Source organism: Cannabis sativa, chromosome X, assembly GCF_029168945.1.
Source record: "Cannabis sativa cultivar Pink pepper isolate KNU-18-1 chromosome X, ASM2916894v1, whole genome shotgun sequence".
Taxonomy (NCBI): Eukaryota; Viridiplantae; Streptophyta; class Magnoliopsida; order Rosales; family Cannabaceae; genus Cannabis; species Cannabis sativa.
Genome location: NC_083610.1, coordinates 39,581,248 through 39,602,460, shown reverse-complemented (window position 1 = coordinate 39,602,460; position 21,213 = coordinate 39,581,248). Strand labels below are relative to the sequence as shown.

At 31.9% G+C, this 21,213-nt stretch overlaps 3 protein-coding genes across 3 annotated transcripts; 2 read left to right on the top strand and 1 right to left on the bottom strand.

Moving 5' to 3' along the window:
- Nucleotides 1-4,708: 4,708 nt before the first annotated feature.
- Nucleotides 4,709-8,992, bottom strand: LOC115710639 (uncharacterized). The gene is made up of 8 exons (XM_030638997.2): nucleotides 8,831-8,992; nucleotides 6,378-6,593; nucleotides 6,099-6,248; nucleotides 5,860-5,994; nucleotides 5,707-5,772; nucleotides 5,565-5,618; nucleotides 5,306-5,465; nucleotides 4,709-5,159 (listed from the first exon to the last, which is right to left on the bottom strand). The coding sequence occupies exons 2-8, from the start codon at nucleotides 6,573-6,575 to the stop codon at nucleotides 5,002-5,004; spliced, it is 921 nt and encodes a 306-aa protein (XP_030494857.2). The 5' UTR covers nucleotides 6,576-6,593; nucleotides 8,831-8,992; the 3' UTR covers nucleotides 4,709-5,001.
- Nucleotides 8,993-9,435: 443 nt separating this feature from the next.
- On the top strand, nucleotides 9,436-10,821 carry LOC133028985 (homocysteine S-methyltransferase 3-like). The gene is made up of 2 exons (XM_061106399.1): nucleotides 9,436-9,674; nucleotides 10,344-10,821. The coding sequence occupies exons 1-2, from the start codon at nucleotides 9,516-9,518 to the stop codon at nucleotides 10,473-10,475; spliced, it is 291 nt and encodes a 96-aa protein (XP_060962382.1). The 5' UTR covers nucleotides 9,436-9,515; the 3' UTR covers nucleotides 10,476-10,821.
- Nucleotides 10,789-17,841, top strand: LOC115720255 (calcium-dependent protein kinase 20-like). The gene is made up of 8 exons (XM_061106003.1): nucleotides 10,789-10,797; nucleotides 11,190-11,275; nucleotides 11,505-11,624; nucleotides 11,742-11,898; nucleotides 12,001-12,072; nucleotides 12,589-12,702; nucleotides 12,960-13,127; nucleotides 17,566-17,841. The coding sequence occupies exons 1-8, from the start codon at nucleotides 10,789-10,791 to the stop codon at nucleotides 17,839-17,841; spliced, it is 1,002 nt and encodes a 333-aa protein (XP_060961986.1).
- Nucleotides 17,842-21,213: the final 3,372 nt, after the last annotated feature.

Below are 21,213 nucleotides of genomic sequence, written 5' to 3'. Positions count from 1 at the left end.
TTTTTCTAAAACTCATTGTTTAGTTTCATTTGATGGGTGCTTAGTCTTAACAGGGAAGAGATCTAGTGATGGTAGTTATTTGTTGGACAATGTTGTCCTATGTAATAGTGCATCATTGGATAAATCAGATATTGGAGACTTTACTGCTATTCCAAAAGTTTTAACCAAAAGAAATAAGAGTGTTAAATCATCACCTCGTCTTTCAAGAGCTCATTCACTATTATTAGTGCTATGGTATGGTCTTCTAAACCTTATACTGTTGAATCTTAGGTTTAAACAAAGAAAAGATGATGTTTTTGTCCTAGTGTATGCTGGTTTTGATCATGTTGTACATCATACTCCCTTGCTTCAAAAGAAATATGATACACACATGATATGTTGTCTAGTGTTCCTCATTGCTTGTTTATGTGTCTTCATGTGTGATAATGAAAGTTCCACAAACATTTCTCAAAATGCACGTTGACTCAAAATATATAGATAACGGATATCATTTTTTAGAATTGGTTGAGTAAAAATACATTGGATAATCACATATTATTCTTGATGCACTCTTGGATTTTTGTTTAATAAAGCCTTGAATTCTCATATTAACGTGTGCAACTTAGGAAGTTTTTTTCATGTGTTCTATCTGATTAATTCGTTGTGGTATATGATCATTATCTTTCTCTGTTTATTCAGCTAAGCCTTGATTGCTATCATTTTTTTCTATGAGGCACTTCATGTCCCATCTACAGGTTCTCCAGTTCTATCGAGGAAGCTCTAAATAGGTGAATTTTTCAGGATCTTTTGAACCTTTATTTTTCCCAGCTAAAAAGGCTACCTCTTTTAGATGCAATGGGAAGAGCTTTCTTTAGTCCATTTACTAATAAGTAGTATGCTCCTTCTATATTAGTATTTCTGATTAAAAGAGGACGGCTACATCTCTGAGGGAGAGTGAAAGCCGTAGCTGGTTGCAAAAGAACGAGCCGGAATGTCTAAAGAAAAAAAAATGGGCAGCTTAATAAAAATTTTGAGAGAGTGAGCCAATGTTCTCACATGAGGTCACTTGCACACACTGAAGAAAAATCTTGGTTCAAAATCCTGTAAAAAAATTCCTTGTTTATTGTCTTTCTCAAGTGTGTGTGAATATGTGGATTGGTAGAAGTTGTCTCATCTTTTTATTAAGTATGGCTCATTGTAAAGTTGAATGAATTTGTTCTTTGCTCAAATGATCATTGCTCACTTGTTAATTGATTAGGCCACTCATTGTGTTTCCTCTTTACAAGTTGAACATGTTAATTCTTAAGATATATCATTTGGCATGTTTTTGATTGAAATAAAAATAAATCTCATTTGTAGCATCATTCGTAATATTGTGGTGATCTGATTGTTTTGCTTAGTCAATCTCTCATTTTTTTTATATCTAATATCCATATGTTTTAGGTCATGTTGTGAGATGGTTTGTCTTTCTTCTTTATTGTTGTAATAGATACTTTGGAATTTCTTTGCAATGAGGAGTCTATGTTGCATTTTCTGTCGCCATTCAGGGGGAGCTCTTTGATAAACTTCTTATTTTCTTAGGGGGACAATTTGACATGGATTATGCTCAATGAAGGGGAGAAATACTTATCCTTTGTGTGTAAAGTGGTAGTGGTGCATTTGTTATTTGGTTGTTTAAAGTGTTTGCTTTTCTGTTTGTTTAGACTCTGTTATATTTTGATGGTTGCTTTGTTTCGCACTGGTATTGTATTGTTGTCATTGACCATCATTTGTCAAGGGGGAGATTGTTAGAACTATTATTTTCTGTAGTGACAAATTATGTCCAGTAGCATTCCAGCTGTGTCTGGGACTCGTAGTGTTTTGTCTGGCGTTCGTACTGTTAGTGTTAGTCCACGTCAGCAAAGATATTTTAGGTTTTAATTGTTCAGATGGTAACAGCTGTCTATTTCGGGTTTCTTGGTTTAGCTGGGTATAAATACGAAATCTGCGTATTTTGTTGCCGAACTTTTGATCGGAGATTTGGGATTACGTTTCTTTCATCTTGTTTCTTCTGTATGTTTCATGGCAGGTCAGATCTTGGAGCTTGAGGATGTTCATCAATGGCGGAATGATCTGAATCTGGAATTGCTGAGTTCAAACTGAAGGGAGTTCAGTGTCATCTTCATCATCGGATGCGAAGGGATTTCGGAGTTGAAGACATGTTGAAGAAGAGCTCGGTTGCGGACAAGGGATTGTGCATTAACAATCAGTGTTCTTGATTGTTGTTGGTAATTCATTACTAATTGCTGTTAAGGTTGTATTTGATTCCTTTAGAGAGAATTGGAAATTGTAATATGAACCTTTGAGAATTAGTGGATGAATTTACCCTGGTTCGGGGAACCCAAGTACTAGTCGGCTGAGATGTGTTCTCAGTGCAGATGAAGCTTGTAAAATTCTGGTGTTGAATCTTTGATTTTGTTCTTTTTATATTCAAGCTTAAATCAAGATAAAATCAATCTAAATATGAAAAAGCTAGGTTAGACAAGAACTTGGGCTTACAGAGTCCATCCTGGAAAGACTTGAAACTCAAATCTATACACCATTCAAGAGTTTCTAAGTAGAGTTGACGGTTTCACCAAGTTCGAGAACATCGGCTAGAGTACCGAGAACATCAACTAGAGTGCTGAGAAAGGATTATGGTTAGGTGTATGGGGAGCCTAGTTATAATCTAATTATATGTTTATGTTTATATTTTTCTTATTGAGTCCGTCGACTCACAGCTATTGTTTATATGTGTAGGTAAAGGCAAGACAAAGGTTGAATAACAGTGAGTTCAGCCTAGATAAAAATTGTACATATGGAGGCAGTTAGACCTGGAGTGTTCAGATGTTCGAGACAGTTGGGTCTTATTTTGGCAGTCGCTAGGTGATAACTTTTGTAGTACAAGTATTTTGTAAACAAATGTAACTTTTTAAACGGGATCCCAAAATATGTATCTGTATATATTTATTTTAAGTTTAGGTTTATTTACAAAAGTTTAAATTATTCATGTTTTTTAATAAATCCTTTGATTAGCAAAGGAGTGTACAATAATTAGAAAATACGATAATGTGCCTAATCTAGTAGGGCATTACAAATATGTTAGTAAAAACTAAAGGTGTTCATCTAACCCAATCCACACTATTTTACTCATAGTGCATCCGATCTGCACTGTGCTAATTTTATATTTTGATTCAATCTAATTTGCACAATAGCATTAATCTAATCCACAAAACTGCGGATTAGATCGGTTATTTTGAATTTGTTACTTTTCAATATTAAATTATTTGATATTTATTAAAAAAATATATTTTTTTACATAACTAACAATAAAATAAAATAAATTATTGTTATTTTATGCCTCTAATAATAAATTAAAATAAATAAAATAACAAATAAAAAATAAAAAATTTAATAGAAGAAAAAAAAATTATATGTAGAAGGAAATGTTTAATTTTGTTTAAATTGCATGTAGAAAAATAAATAAATAATATATAAGAATGGAATATATATTTAATCGGTTAAGTTTTAAAATATATTTGTATTATATGTGTTAGATTTTTAAATTACTATTTTTTATATTTTATAAAATAGTAATTGGATGTATAATTTTTTTAAAATTTTATATAAATATGTGGATTGGATTGGATTGGTTAATTTTACCTATCAATCCGCACAAGTGTGGATCTTTGATTTTTTAAACCAATCATATCTGGATTAGATTGGATTGACTATTGCATGAACACTCCTAGTAAAATAATAAGTTGTTCGATATTCTTTTTTAATTGTTTTATAATTTATTTATAGTTGATTTATAGTAGTCATTAGGTTAATTTTCTCGTTATTTTTTGTTGTTTTATAATTGACTTATAGTTGTTATGAGGTTGATTTTTTGTTATTTTCTAATTTTTTTTTGCACTTTTTAATTTTACTTATAAATATATATTTTTATAATTTTGAAATTTTAAAAATGTATTTTTAAACAATTAAATTCGTATAATTGTAAAAAAAAAAAAATATAAATCGTAAAAATATAAATAAAGCATATTTATGTAAAACCGCAAAAGAAAGGAGAGAAAAATGAAAGAAAGATAAAGTCTCCAACAAATAAATAAAAGTAAAATTACTAAAATAGTTTTACAAAAAAATTATTATATTAATAATGTTAAGAATAACAGTATAATTTTATTATATACCTTTTCTTTCCTTCTTATATACCAAACAACAAAAATAGAAATATATTTTCATTTTCTTCATTCTAATTTTCTATCTCTTAAATCTCTTTCTTTCCTTGCCAAACATAGGGTTAGGGTTAAGGAACACAAGGACTAAAATTCGAACAACAAATTAACTCATCTTAGTAAGTAGATTTTTACCTAAAATTTAACTTATATAATTATTGTATCAGTTATTCTATCAGATATTTACGCTATTTTTTAAAAATAAAAAATAAAACCATCCCATCTTAGTAAGGCACTTCAATGCCTAAAAGGTTCCAACAAACATTTGCATTTTTTAGCATTTCCAAAAAAGTGGTATTATATTAACAACAATTGAGAACTATATTTTCTGCATAATCTATACACCTTTTCTAGTAAATATTATAAACCTTGTTTAATCTCAACTCAATCAGTTACAGGTATACAAGTTACAATTATCACAGTAGTATTCACCCAAAAAAAAAAAAAACCTATCACAGTAGTAAAATACATTTTTCTTCTTTAAAATGTTCTTTTTATTATTATTTTATTGTTCATAATTAATATTGGAAGAAAGTAAATAAGTTGAACTGAGTAAACACGTAAATGTTTATATTACTTTATTAGAAATTTTTGGGAAGGGCTGGAAATCAGACTTGGGTAACCATGCTGTATAAAAGGCCGATACAAATTAAAGGGGTGGTATATTATGTACATTTTAACAAATTTTATAACAGACTAATAATAACAGGTGCCAAAAATTTGAAAGGTTGAAAATTTCAGCTGCGAAGTTTCATCTTCTCATCTAATCGCTGTCATCACTCCCATAATTTTGACACAACGACTGCAGTACGCTGCCACTGCACTCGTCGGGTTTTTTCTCCTCCAGTTTTGACTTCTTGACTATGATTGTTGAAGACTTGGTAACAAGTCTAATTGGAGCCTCAGGATCTTTTCGCTTTCCTACAAATAACAAACACACAATTCAAATTGGTATTATTATTATTATTATTGTATGGAGAACAAAAACATGGTCTATGGTTTGTTTTCTAAAAGAAGAAATAAGAAAAATCTTACAAATTCAAGAATTATCAAATGGAGTTAATTACCTCTGGAAACTCCATTGGAAACCATAATGGCACTCGAAGCCTCAATACTGTTAGTTGGAGGACGAATTAGACCGGTACCATTGTTGTCATCGTCAAGATCATCATCATCATCATCATCATTATCATTATCATCAATCCGCCAAATGAAATCTTTGGAATTCTGTTAATGTGTCATGAAATAGAAACAAGTTATTAGAACTAAGCTACCTACAAATTAAAAAAAAAAAAAAAAAAAAGAAGATCGATATGATATACTTACATGGAAAACAACTGACTTTATTAGTGCTTCATCCTCCTCCTCCAATTTCTTCTCCTGCCACCATATTAATCATAACAAGTCAGGGGGGTTTTCGTTCAGGAGGATAAAAACATGTATTAGCAGCTTGGATTTTCTATCATACCTTTTGAGCAGCGGTATGTTGCAGGGCCTCAAGCATTGCATCTACACTGACAGTAGCGTGTCTTGACTGCAAAAAACATGAAAATCTGTATTAGTATTAGAGAATACATATCACATAGTTGCTTATGAAACTTCAAAGTTTAAGAACAATTACCTTCATGGACTTCATCTCATCCAATGCAGCCATGATATCCATCTCTCTTTTGGAGTCTAGTGTTCGGTTCTCCAGAGATTTCATAGCATCCCCCACTTCTTCTAATTCCCGTTTTTGTTTTTCCTTATCTACTTGCTGAAGAGAAAACAAATCTCATTAGAAAATGAAAGAGAAAAACTAAAAGAAAATCAAAATTTATCATTGATATAATCACTTCTACAAAATTCCAAGAAATTAACCTCATCCTCATCACGCCAAGGTTCAAAATTTCTCATGGCACCAGACTCCACAACATAATCTGAATTTTGTGGGTCTGTTTTCATTGCAAGCTCAGCCGAGCACCGAGTGCACTTGAAGTAAAATCTAAATATTTGGATACCCAAATAAGTCTGCAAAAATAAGACATAACAATATAGTAAGTGTTCACTCGTTGAGGCTCAAACACATGCAAAAATCAACTTAAACCCTAAAAATGTACTAAAAATGTTCATAAGGATATTTATGGAGAAAAGGAAAACCTCGCCAACAACGTCTTCCTTGCGGGAATTGAACTTCGTACCCTTGTAGATGTAATTACCACACGTGTTGCAGCGGATACTCATCGGAAGCATCATCCGAACCTTAATTTGCTGGTTCTTAGGCCTCCGAATCCGAGGGAGCTTTGATGGATCGAAATCTGGTGGGTAGTACTTGTTCAGGACCTTTCTTTCTCCCATTTTTTAATTTAAATTTCTCTGTCCATGACACATTTACATGTATGTTAGAAACTTTACCAAAAAGATAAAGAAAAAGTTGAACAGGATTACAAGACATCACAAAGAAGAAATATGATCTGAATAGTGAAAGAAGCCATTTTAGAATTGTGTACATACGATACGACTATGTAACTTAATTTGGAAGCAAATGGCTTCCATCTAAGTACAACAAATAAGCTCTTTAACAATTATGATACCGTCAAATAATTACTATGATTTTAGATCATAACAAAGCAATATTATAGCTTAATATCTTTATGACATGTTTACAAAATCAGCTACGCTTATCCAAGTTCTTTCCCTAAGTAATAATTCTAGCTATACATAAAATTTAATCTTGGATTGGTATGATATGGGGACCAATCAATTAGAGAGAGTTGAGGCATGGACTTGTTACTGTATGGCCAAACAAAACGCCACCAAGGCTAAACTCAGTACAAACCATTAAGCTAAATCATTCTACTTTGTTAGTAAACTTTTCATTTTGGCTTAAAGAGAGACAGAAAACTTTTGTTATTCATTTTCTACTCACTATAGCCTCAAAACACTAGACAGAAAGCTTTTGTCTTAAAGACAGACATGGCAGTTAGACCTCTCTACGCTGTTCATCTGACCCATACAATAGTCCACACTCTTTTGACTCCCTTGACACTCAAAACACTACTTAGAGAGGAGACCCCTAAACTACCTAAATGTGCAGGTGACAATCACTAGCAACACACAGCATAGCCAACCATACTAAGTATAAGTATCAAATGAGCAACCATTGTGAATAGACCTTGAGGAGCAGCCACTGATGTTCCCAAATTCATGGTCAGTTGTATAACAACAAGTTCCAAAAAGAAAACCAACTATAACATCCCCAAATGTCAAGAAATTTATGTACTTGAAAAAGTAAGACAAGCTACAAAACAATAACTTCAAAACTTTTTTATAATCTTATATTATATTCCAAATACTTTACTTAGTCGATATGATTGTTTTGCTCTATAACACATAACACACGTACTAGAACACCACCGACACCAATCTTTAATAAAAATAAAATGACTTTCTTTATGCAAAATAGCATCCAACGATTATACATAGTATTTACTTAGTGAGATAGTCTGAAGCACCCAACACATTCTAATTCTAATCCTACTATCATCAAAATCAGATTACACCCAACCAGACCATCAACCAAAAGTCTATCATACTACTTGTATCATCAATATATGAAATCAAACCAGTAATCTTAATTGAACCTATCTATACTAAATACACAGGAAACAGACAACCATCAATGAAACATTGTCCATTTTGGTTCAGAACTTCTGCTGGTTATTAATTGGTAACAATTCAATGTAGCATTGCCTATTTTATTAAAATACCTGAATAAATTTGAAACAACTACAAATTATTTCAACAATCAACAACACAAACTTGTTCCAGGTAACTTATTTGCCACTATGAGTAGTTAATATAATTACAATTCAAATTGTCTAGAAACACCATAAACTATATTTTATTTAAAGAGAAGTTTCTCGATGTCACCAAACACTTCATCACAACCAAGATAAAGAATTATCCCAAACCTAAAATATATGTAAGAACAAATACCATAGCAATGGGATTCACATGAAAGATACAGAAACTCTTTTATTGAACCAAAATCAGAAAATTATGGAAGTTTCTTTGGCCCGGGCCCTTACGTTTCACATAGAAAAAGATTTGAGAACAAAATTTCGGACCATAAAGATTAGAACAAAATCTACACAATAATATATGCAATGTCTAAATCTTTGAACTAAACGTTATAAACTAATTATGACAAACCTGACTAATATAAAAAAGAAGAAGAAAAAAAAAAGAGAATAGGATAATTGCTAAATAACTCAGTACAAAACAGAGAAAATTATTATAGAAAACAAATAAATAATAATAAAGCAACAATGCACATGACAAGCTATAACAAAATAAATTTATGAGCTTAATACCCTAAAAATATTTCAAAACTTCGAATCCAATCAACGCACCAAATGAATTTACTTGAGTTTCACACGTACAAACAGAGAATTGAAAGTTAATACTGATACGAATCGTTTTCCTATAAATTACTTGTGTTTCACAGGTATAAACAGAGAATTGAAAGCATAAATGCAGGAAAGCGAAGCCCTAGAAAGAAATTTCGAAAAAGCAAAGCAGATAGTAGAGAGAGAATGAGATAGAAATACCTGAAAGAGAGAATAAACCGTAGGAAGGAAGGAAGGTTGAGAATATGGGGTTGGGGTTGGAGGGGTGTGTTTGCTGCAAAGACTCGGATACACGACGACTATGATATGAATCTGCTCTCCTTTTTCACTCAGCTAACTTAAAACAATACAACATAAATTTTAGGGATATTTTCAATTATCTTTATACCTCATTTTTTGGTTTAACTGATATTAATAGGTTTGATCTCCCGTTAATAAATAAACCCAAAAAATTAAATAATTTTTTTTTTAAATTAAAAAAAAATATCTTAGTCACATATCTCTCTTACAAACCGTATATCGCATTCTCTTGCTTTGGTTTACGATCAACCAAACGCAGCTATGGTTTTGCACTCCGGTATAGGTTTTTCCAAGATCCTCGTCATAGCCGGAACAGGTATTATTAATTTTATATCATATTTCACACTTGCTTCCCCATTCAAAAAGACCTATCTTTCAATCTTGCTAATTTCTTCTCTCTAGGGTACACTACCACTGTTTTGCTCAATAACCATAAATTATCGGACTTGCTCGGAGAGAAGCTTTTCTCAGAAGCTAGAGAGAGAAACAAAATCAGCAGAATAAAGAGAGAGAGAGCTTCGATCGACAATGGCGTATTGGGTTTGTATTTCCTTTCTCATTTGCATTCTCTTTGTTTCATCGTTGAATGGATACATCTCTTATGACGGAGTTTCTCCGGAAGTCCGGCGGTGCCGCCGTTATCGACGGCGGACTCGCCACAGAGCTCGAACGCCATGGCGCGGACCTCAACGATCCTCTATGGAGCGCCAAATGCCTTCTCACTTCCCCTCACCTTATTCGTGGGGTACTCTTTCTACCTTTTTATTTTCCTTTACTTAGCTTGACTCTGTGTTTGGGTGTCTGATTTTTCTTTCTTTCTTTCTTCATGTATGAAGAATAGAGGTACTTATTAACATGAGTTATGTTTATTCATGAACTTGGACCCGAAAATTAAGAAATAATAAATTTTGATAACTGGGTTATTGTTGAAATTTTTCCCATTAGGAAATCATCTATTGGGATTTTGAATGTACCAAAAGTGATTTTAATCGTTTCACATCACATTTATTAGGGAAATTTTTTATCTTCTGGTTTGTTAGTAAGTGAACTTATGAACAATGGCTAAAGATTCTGCAGTGAACTTATTAATTCAGTTTAAAATTATATGGATATACGTGGATCATTGTGGTGGTTTTTTCTTTTGTCTTGGCTTTTCGCAGCCTTTAAAACTTGCCATTAGCAGCCTTGAATTTTTTTTCTTTTTAATTGAAGTTTCATTAGAAGAAAACCAACAGTAAATCATTACATTGTGATTCTTACCCAGCTTCATTTTCTCTGCTCCATTCTATTTCTAATGTTAGTTTCACGTTTAGATTTCAATTTTCTTATTAGTATATATGTTTCAGTCTAGCTCTTCAATTCTCTACCATATTTAACAGATTCGTTCTTATCTGATGATGTAATACAAATACAGGTTCATGGATTTGCTGAAGATCTTATGGGGAAAAAAGTTGCTACAATATTTGGAAAGTGGGATGAAAGCATGTATTATGTTAATGGTGACAGGGGCAACAATATGTATTATGTCTTTCGATTTTATATATGAGAAATTTGAAATTCTATGCTTAAAATGCTATTTTATTTTTTCCCTAAATGTATAGTTATTAAAATTGTTCCTATATGCCAACTTTTCTAATTTTCCTAAACTACCCCTCACATTTCAAACAATCATCCTCTCTCTTCCTCTTGCTCAGCCGAACCGTCCCCCACGATACCCATCTATCACAGCCAAAAATTGTTCAACCCATCCCTCTCACAGCCACCCATCTCCGTCGACGCTCAACCCGACCTACCCACCGCCGTCGAAGCTCAACCCCGACCAACCACGGCGACCAATCTCAGGCGAACCCGAAGCAAAAATGTCGAAGGTGTGTTTGGTTTTCTTTTTTTCTTTTCTTTTTTTTTTTTTGTAAGTGTTTAAAGATTGATTTAGATGTGTTTTTTGTTTGTGAAACTTTGTTGCAAAAATGTCCGACCAATATCGGCTGTGGGTTTTTTTTTTTTTCTTCAGATTTCAGAGGGAGGAAGAGAGAGGCCCGATGGTCGGACCTTGGGGTCCGATGGGTCCGATTGGTCGGACCCCATCGGACCCCAAGGTCCGACCATCGGCTGTGGGTTTTTTTTTCTTCGCATTTCGAGAGAGAGGAAGAGAGAGGCCCGATGGTCGGACCTTGGGGTCCGATGGGTCCGATTGGGTCGGACCCCATCGGACCCCAAGGTCCGACCATCGGCTGTGGGTTTTTTTTTTTTTTTTCTTCAGATTTCAGTGAGGGTCGGGGTTGAGCGTTCGGCCGGGGTTCAGTTCGACGAAGGAATGCTCGGGGTCGGGGTCGGGGTTGAGGGTTGGTTCGTTGAGTGATGGTTCGGCTGGCTGCGTTTTTGAGAGAGGGGGTTCGGCTGAGAGAGATGAAGAGAGAGGAAGAGAGAGGCTGATTCAAATGAGGGGGGTAGTTTAGGAAAATTGGAAAAGTGGTCATACATAACCAATTTTAATAACTTTGGATTCCGGGAAAAAATTATAGGTATTAGTAAGTATATTAATTCAAATTTCCCTTATATATCCTACGGATTCCAGGTTTAGACCAGACCAACGACATTTGGAGAATGGAGAATATGAGAAGGCAAATGCTGAGAAACAACGTTTAGAGAAAAAGCAAAGAATGGTATGTATGGGGCATTTTTGCAAAATGGCATTGTAAATAGCCTTTCTCACATACTTGACATTTCCTCTGTAAGGAAAATGTCTATATTCACGTTTTTTTTTTCATTCTTCTTATCTCTAATGGTATGATCTGGTGTATGGGAAATGCAGTCAAGGAAATTGCAAGAAAGTGGATGGAAACCAAAATAGTTCGAAAGAGAAAGTGAAGATGGACCTTTCCGCTACATGGGTCGGTAGTCCTTACTATGTCGCCCCAGAAGTGTTACGGAAGCATTATGGTCCAGAATGTGATGTTTGGAGCACTGGGGTAATCATTTATATTTTACATAGTGGAGTGCCCCCATTTTGGGATGGTAAGGATCTTATGTTTCATATCTTGTTGTTTTACAAATTCATTAATCATCCATAGTTGTGGACTTATATCGATTGTACCTGCTTTTTAATGGATCAATCAGAATTGGAGCAAGGAATATTTGAGCAGGTTTTAAGGGGAGAACTCGATTTTATCTCTGAACCATAGCCTAGCATATCTGAAAGTGCAAAGGATCTTGTTCGAAGAATGCTTGTAAGGGACCCTAAGAAGCGGCTTACGACCCATGAAGTTCTTAGTAAGTTAATGGTCTTGATTGATTATTATGTCAGGTGACTTAATTTATTTAGCATCCATATTCATACATTTTATTTTTCTATTGTATAGATGCATCTTTTTAGTCTAAATAAGCAATATCATTTGACACTGGCATGATTTGGAGCTTTTTTTTTATCATAAAGTAAAAGAAATATGCAATATGAATTGTTTAATGATCTAGAGTTCTGACCCTCCTTTTTAAAAATTCTAATGGTATAAACTAGAATGTGGTGATTTGAGCATTAGTAGTAGCTTTTCCCATTTAAAATATGACGACTTATAGTTTTTTTTTTTCATTCCAAATAATATGTTCTTCTAACTTAAAACTAGGCTTCACATATTTGTTTTAATGCTTCTATTATGTCGTAGGCCACTTGGGTTCAAGTTGGTGGTGTTGCTCCTGACAAACCTCTTGATTCCGCTATTTTATCGCGCTTGAAACAATTCTCTACTATTAACAAGCTGAAGAAAATAGCCATTAGGGTGAGTATTTATCAGTCAACTAAACTATATAATTATAGCAGTTTAAGGTGTGTACATAAGGTTAATCATTCATTAAATTACTATTGGTTAGCTTTTTTATTTCCATTTATATTTATTGCAAAGCACAAGCATGTATTGCAATTAAGGTACGATTATTATACTACGATCCATGTCCATAGAGAAAAAATGTACATTTTGATTATGTTTAGGGTATTCTATTCTTTAGTGCATGACTTGCAATTGTTGTGTCATTGCAGGTTGTTGTAGAAACCTTGTCTGAAGAGGAAATTGCGGGTTTGAAGGAGATGTTTAAGATGATAGGTGCCGATAATAGTGGACAGATCACTCTTGAGGAACTAAAGAATGGTTTGGAAAAGGTAGATGCAAATCTCAAGGATTCCGAAATAAGTGGACTAATGCAAGCGGTAAGTAATGATTCTGATTCAGGGAACTGTAATAAGGCTTGTAAAAATTGTATAATCAATCTTGTTTGCTATTTATTGAAACCTATTCCGGTTGTTTTTTTAAAAAAAAAAAATTATTTCCTGAATCGTTCTTTCCGATCGGAGAATTTGAAATGAGAATGAGAATGCGAATGAATGCAGTTGACAGAAAGAGGAAAAAAATAAAAAGAAAAAATTGACCTTAAAGTGGGAATATAAACAAGGATTCATCTTCTTTCCTCTAACTACTACAAGTTGATGAAGTTAGATTATAGTCTAATATATCCTTTGTAACAACTTCAAAGATTGTTAGATTATAGTCTAACATAATTATCCATGTAATAACACCCTATATAAGTGTCTGATGTATGAGTGTTATCAGCTAGCTTATCATGTAATGTAATTCTCTTGTTCCCCCACCCCCACTTTTTTTTTTCTTTATTTTCTTCCCAATATATATTTGGCTCAGAAAGCATAGATTTTAGTTTCACATTTATTTGTGCATTCTCTCTCTCTATTGGAATAAAAGAATAAATATGTATTCATATAATTATTATTGTTTTTCTTAATTGAACAAATATAAATTATTATTATTGTAATTCTTGTAATTTTTTAAATAAATAACTAAATTTTAAATAAAATTAATATTTACGTGTCTCGGGTATTCATATGAGAGCATCACTTTTGCTCTTATTATATAAGGGCATTTTATAATTTATAACTCTTGATTTTCAAATGGCTATAATTTATTTATTTATGATAAGAGTGTTGTATTAAATTTTTCTCAATTATCTTTTTTTAATATTGAAGCCACATGTATGTTATACATGTAACAGTTTTTGTTAAATTAATATTTTTATTATTTTTATTTTTGTAAAGACTTAACAGTTTTTTTTTTAATGTGCAAGTACGTAGCAATTTTTATTTTTCTTTTTTTTTTTTTGTTGGAAATTACCAATTATACGGAAGTTTAATATTTTTTTTACAGTTTTACGTTACATTATTTGAATTTCCAATTCTATAATAGACAATGTATATAAATAACATTGTATATTACCTTCCCAATTTTGATACTACAACTTTAATAAACTATACCCTTATTGCTACAATGTTGCTGGGCTTATGAGTGTTCCAGTAATGGAAATAGCACCAGAAGCAAAGGTTCACTAGAGTTAAATTTTCAAATAATCAAAACAAAAACAAAGAATACAACCACCTAGGAATTACAGAGATGAGAATAGTGATTTAGATTGTACGGAAGGAATTGACCATTTACGAATGAAAGATCGCATTGCAGATGGAGGTCGCTGGATTTTAATTGCCAGTAAAGATGGAGGTTGTTGGACTACAGTTGCAAGAAATCTGGATCAAATTAAAAAAAAAAAAAAATTGCTTATTCATTCTTGCATTAAAAGATAAAAGACCGTAAACTTGATTAGAACTTTTCCTGTATTTGTATTTTTAAAAATAGCCCTTTTTTTTACCATTTCTTATTTATGTGTTTTCTATAACATCTATTATTATTTTTTTCTGTATGTTTGGATTCAAAGTGTTTTGAATATAGATTCAATCGATAAAAAAAAAAATATGGAATATTAAAAAATATATTTAATTTATTTAATATTTATTGTATCTACTCATCTATTTAGTAATCACTTCTTTATTTTCTTACACTAATTGAATGAAAGGTTTTCTAAAATAAAAAAATTGCTCAATTTGATTAATTAGTTCAGCTGAAAAAAATAAATTTAAGACTTATAAGAGAAAAGATGTAGTTACTTATCAAAATCTAAAAATATCTAGGCTTAATATTACATATTTATAAATGATATAAATTTATGAATGTGCTATAAATATTATTAATTATGTGGATGTCCAAATTTTTTATTTATTACCATTAATGTAATCAACATTTCCTTTTTCTTAGTTTCCCTTTCTCTTAGTTTCTTAATATTTGACTCTTATATGTGTATAAATAGAAGATCACCTATTGTAATAAAACACTCAGAAAATTCTCATCTCTTCTCTATTTTCTTTCTCTAAATTATAATATTACATGAAACTAATATTTCTTAATACGTTATCAGTACGAGCCTCTAACCAAGGTATGATAATATTTTTTTTATATGTGATTTCGAATTGCTTCAAAGTCATGATACACTAAATATATATATGTATATATATATATATTCATCTGACTGAAACACATTCGAGTTAGCCATTTTTTATTCTTTTATTTATTTTGTAATGAATCAATATCTATTCTATATAGAGTGTGCCTATATAACAAAATTCTTGGTTTATGAGAAATTCATGGGTGACTTTTTTTATATATTAAAAATAAAATAGTTTATGAGAAATTCATAGGTCACTTCTTATTTATATATAATAAAATAAATCCCATTAAATCTAAAAAAAAAAAAAAAGTTCTAGATTTTCTTTAATTACCTTATTTCTAACCTTATTTGATTATTGCTAAATCAAATAGGGCTCATATATTGAATTATTTTTTATTAATGGTATTAATCAGTATATGAACAATAATTTGAATTAATCTTATAATCTTAACTTTTTAATTCAATTAATAATTATTTGTCACGTAATTATTAAGTCTTTTCACTTTAATTTTCCTTTTGTTGATGATGCTAATTTATTCATATTTTTGTGTAGGTTCGGCCTCAATGGGAAAATAAAACGGAGCACCTAACAACATATCTTCACAGACCAAGAACTACGAGATCACCCCTTTCATTATGGGGTGATGGAGGGATCGTACCATTCGAGCCTTTATTTTCATGCTTTTCCTGAAGGTCTGGAAAAAGTTGTAATCAATAGGAAATTTGTTCTATTTCTTATATTAACTGAAATTTTGCTACTTTTTTTTTTTAATTTACAATTTTATTGTTTATATCTTATTAGGGACATTCATGGAAATTTGGGTTTCTTTGAAATATACAATTAATGAGCATTACTTTTTAATCATAGTGTGTTTTCCATGGCTGAAAACCTCAATAATCTCTATCATTTGATATCAAATAAAATAAAATTATCATGATGTATACATTATGGTTATTTAATGAGTAATTAGTGTATTGAAATTGTCAAGCTGATATTTAGAATTATTTATAATTGAATTGTTTCTTTGTCAAAATTAATATTAAGTATATTTATATGTTTATCTATTTTCTCTTAGATCAATCATGCTCATATAGCAAAAAAATTATACTCATATAGACATGTTATTTTCATTTTGTAATTTAGATCTTCTTAGTCATTATTTAGTTCACTTAAACCTTTTCCGATTATGGTAACTGAAGTTTTGTATCTTTTAGGTACTCTATTACAAAGATCTGTATTACATGTATTATTTATTTTTGACTATGAGGAGGTGGATTTCTTTATAAGAAAACATATAGCGTGACAAATTATTGTTCATATATTGAATAATTATTTTTTATTAATGGGATTCATATATATATATATAACTGTGTATATTGAATTCTTTATTCAAATAATTATTTTGATTTTTACGTGATTATTTATTGTTCATATATCTAGAACCCTATTTGATTAAAGTTAAGATTATAAGATTAATTAATTTGTGATTTCTTCCTATACACATAATAATAATCTCACCTAATAACTAATAATATTTTTTCTTTAATTTTTAATTGTATCACTTTCAAATAACATAGAAAAAAAAAACTAGCATAAAATTTAGTATACGTGCCTCGCACGTCGCTTTTTGCTAGTTTATACAATATATGTCTATGCTTATATATATCTATATAGATGCCTATATATTATATATGTGTGTTGATTTGTTTATCATATTATATTGTTTAATTTTATTATCTTATTCTATATTTTAGTATTGTACTATATTTTGTTGTATTTTTTTTTTCAAAATTTATGTATATGTCTAATAATTTACACTTTATATTATATAGTTTTCTTCATGGCAAACCTTGCAAAACTTGACTTTGTGGCACTTGATATTTCTGGAAAAAACTATTTATCATGGATTCTTGATGCTGAAATCCATTTAGATGCTATGGGTCTTGGAGACACCATCAAAGATCAAAATACTGAAACAAAACAAAATAAGGCCAAAGCTATGATTTTCCTTCGCCATCATCTCCATGAGGGGTTAAAATCTGAATATTTAACCGTAAAAGATCCTCTTGTGCTTTGGAAAAATTTGAAAGAAAGATATGACCATCAAAAAACTGCCATATTGCCAAAGGCTAAGAATGATTGGTTGCACCTGAGGTTGCAAGATTTTAAATCAGTAAGTGATTATAACTCTGCAATGTTTAATATCACTTCTAAATTAATGTTGTGTGGAGAAAAAGTTACTGACTATGAAATGTTAGAAAAAACATATACTACTTTTCATGCCTCTAATGTGCTCCTGCAGCAGCAATATAGAGAGCGAAATTTTAAAAAATATTCAGAATTGATTTCATGTCTTCTAGTAGCTGAGCAGAATAATAAACTTTTAATGAAAAATCATGAATCTCGCCCAACTGGGTCTGCTCCATTCCCTGAAGTGAATGATACAATTGCTGAAAATCATAATCATAGTCGTAGTCGTGATCATAATCGAAGTAATAGACGTAGTCGTGACCATAATCAAAGTCGCGTTCGTGGTCGCGATCGCGGTCGAAGTAATGTTTGGTATCGTAATGGCTAAAATAAAAATCATATACTCCAATGAAAAGCACAACTACTGAGAACAAGGGAAAAGGTCCTCAAAATAATAATCATAGAAATTCTGAAAATTTATGTTCCAGATGTGGAATAAAAGGACACTGGGCACGTTCCTGTCGTACGGCAAAACACCTTGCTGATATTTATCAAGCATCTGTGAAAGGAAAGCAGAAAATAGAAGCAAATTTTGCCTATCAAGATGATGGTTTTCTCAAAGAGCCTTTGGATATTACGCACTTAGATGTTGCAGATTTTTTTTAATGAAGATCTCATTAATGACAATATGAATATCAATAATGGAGATGAGAATGTCCACAATTAGTCACTTTTCTTTGTTATGTTTTTTTTTTATTATTATTATCATTTATTTACTTTAAGGTGTTTATTTTATTTGGCATGTTTATGTAATGAACTTTTATTATTTAAGCATTTATATTTTGAACTTATTATGTTTTTTTGTTTGGTTAATGAAGTAATGGACATTTGTCATTCTATACATGATTCTACAAATAATGGTGATGATATGTGTTTGGTGGATAGCGCAACCACTCATACAATACTTAGAAGTGATAAATATTTTTCAAATTTATCAAGAATGAAGGCAAATATTAATACAATATCAGGCACTGCAAATTTAATTGAAGGCTTCGGAAGAGCCATTATATTGATGCCTAGAGGAACAAAAATTATTATAGATGATGCCTTATTATCCACCAAATCAAAAAGGAATCTGTTGAGTTTCAAAGATATACGTCGTAATGGATATCATATTGAGACAATAGATGAAAATAATTTTGAATATCTTTGCATTACATCTATTGTTTCAAGAAAAAAATGCATATTAGAAAAATTTCCTGGTTTGTCTTCAGGTTTGTACGTTACACGTATAAGTACAATAGAAACTCATGTTATTGTGAACGAGAAGTTCACAAACCAGAAAAATTTATTTGTTATTTGGCATGACCGGTTAGGCCATCCCGGTTCAATTATGATGCGTAGAATAATAGAGAACTCACATGGTCATCCATTGAAGAACCAAAAGATTCTTTTATCCAGTGAGTTCTCATGTGCTGCTTGTTCTCAAGGAAAGTTAATCATTAAGCCCTCACCGGTAAAGGTTGGAATTGAATCCCCTGGATTTCTTGAACGAATTCATGGCGACATATGTGGGCCTATTTGCCCACCATGAGGACCATTCAGATATTTTATGGTATTGATAGATGCATCAACACATGTTTGCTTATTATCTACTCGTAATGTAGCATTTGCAAGATTGCTTGCTCAAATAATCCGATTACGAGCACAATTCCCAGACTATGCAATCAAGACAATCCGCCTTGATAATACTGGTGAATTTACATCACAGGCTTTTAATGATTATTGTATGTCAATAGGGATAAATGTTGAACATCCTGTTGCTCATGTACATACACAAAATGGTCTAGCAGAATCATTTATTAAGCGCCTCCAATTAATCGCAAGACCATTACTTATGAGAACAAAACTCCCAATTATAGCTTGGGGACATGCTATTTTACATGCTGCGGCACTTGTACGCATTAGGCCAACATCATATCACAAATTCTCCCCACTACAATTGGCTTTTGGTCAGGAGCCAAATATTTCCCATCTAAGAATCTTTGGTTGTAAGTATATGTTCTGATTGCTCCACCACAACGAACAAAGATGGGTCCTCAAAGGAGGCTGGGAATATATGTTGGGTATGAATCTCCATCTATCATTAAATATCTCGAACCCACAACTGGAGATATATTTATAGCACGTTTTGCTGATTGTCATTTTGATGAGACAAGTTTCCCAGCTTTAGGGGGAGGGGAAAAGAAACAGCTGGAAAAAGAAATTATATGGAATGCACAATCATTATCTCAATTTGATCCTCGTACAAATCAATGTGAACTTGAAGTTCAAAGAATAATTCATTTGCAAAATATTGCAAATCAATTACCAGATGCATTCACTGACCCAAAGAAAATAACCAAATCACATATTCCAGCTGAAAATGCTCCAATTCGAATTGAAGTCCCAGAAGAACAATTAATTAATGATTCTAAAGCACGTTTGAAACGTGGTAGACCAGTCGGTTCCAAAGATAAAAATCATCGAAAAAGAAAGGGAGCAAATAATCAAGATGGCCCTAATGAAGAGGCTGAAAATTTCGAGGAAGATGTTGACATAAACAAATCTCTTGAAGAGATTCAGGTACTTGAAAATATTAGAAATAATGAGATCTCAATAAATTATGTCAATACAGGAAAAGAATGGAATCGACTCGAAGTAATTGTCGACAATATTTTTGCTTATAATGTAGCACTAGAAATTGTAAATGAAAGCGAGGATCTTGAACCTAAATCTATCAAAGAATGTCAAAATAGAAAAGACTGGCCAAAATGGAAAGAAGCAATTCAAGCAGAATTGAATTCACTTGCTAAACGCAAAGTATTTGGACCTATAGTCCAAACACCTGAAGGTGTGAAACCCGTTGGATACAAATGGGTATGTTTACGTAAAAGAAATGAGAAAAATAAAGTTGTGAGATACAAAGCAAGACTTGTAGCTCAAAGTTTTTCTCAAAGGCCAGGTATTGATTATGAGGAGACATATTCTCCTGTGGTGGATGCAATAACATTAAGATATTTGGTTAGCCTGGCTGTGAGTGAAAAACTCGATATGCGATTAATGGATGTAGTCACAGCTTATTTATATGGATCACTAGATAGTGATATTTACATGAAGATCCCTGAAGGATTTAAGATGCCTGATGCATATAATTCAACCAATCGAGAAATGTGCTCAATTAAATTACAAAGATCATTGTATGGATTAAAATAATCAAGACGCGTGTGGTACAATCGACTTAGTGAATATTGTTGGATATATTTTACTAGGATCTAGATTTACTAACAAGTATGTTTCATTAACATCCTAAAAACAATGAAATAAACACATATAAAGTTTAGTAAACCTTACATTGGGTGCAGCGGAATATAATGACTCCTTCCGTTCAGATCTCTAGCCCTTGATTCCTTTCTGTAGCAGAGCATCACCAAGATCTGAACCTGGATCTCTTTCTCTCCTTCCTTTGATGCTGAATCTCCTTCTTGTTGGTTGATTTTCCACAGTCTTACACACTATGATTGAGATACCACTTGATGTGTGTGGGCACTCACTCATTCACTCAAGGATTTTGAAATTTAGAGAAGAAAAGAAGAAGGGAAGTGGTTCGGCCTATAGAGAAAAGAATAGGAGGCTCAGTTTTCATCTGACAGAATTAAGTGTGAATGAGAGCCATCACTATCTATTTATAGGTAACCACCTAGGTTTAAGTTAGAATTAT

Bases quoted from the DNA above. Each gene is read 5' to 3' on its own strand.
- LOC115720255 (XM_061106003.1), top strand. The intron at 12,703-12,959 runs GTGAGTATTTAT...GTGTCATTGCAG, and splicing joins TGAAGAAAATAGCCATTAGG to GTTGTTGTAGAAACCTTGTC. The intron at 13,128-17,565 runs GTAAGTAATGAT...GTGCTCCTGCAG, and splicing joins TAAGTGGACTAATGCAAGCG to CAGCAATATAGAGAGCGAAA.
- LOC133028985 (XM_061106399.1), top strand. From the start codon at position 9,516: ATGGATACATCTCTTATGACGGAGTTTCTCCGGAAGTCCGGCGGTGCC. The intron at 9,675-10,343 runs GTACTCTTTCTA...ATACAAATACAG, and splicing joins CCCCTCACCTTATTCGTGGG to GTTCATGGATTTGCTGAAGA.
- LOC115710639 (XM_030638997.2), bottom strand. From the start codon at position 6,575: ATGGGAGAAAGAAAGGTCCTGAACAAGTACTACCCACCAGATTTCGAT. The intron at 5,995-6,098 runs GTTAATTTCTTG...TTTTCTCTTCAG, and splicing joins CTTGGCGTGATGAGGATGAG to CAAGTAGATAAGGAAAAACA. The intron at 5,619-5,706 runs GTATGATAGAAA...ATATGGTGGCAG, and splicing joins AACATACCGCTGCTCAAAAG to GAGAAGAAATTGGAGGAGGA.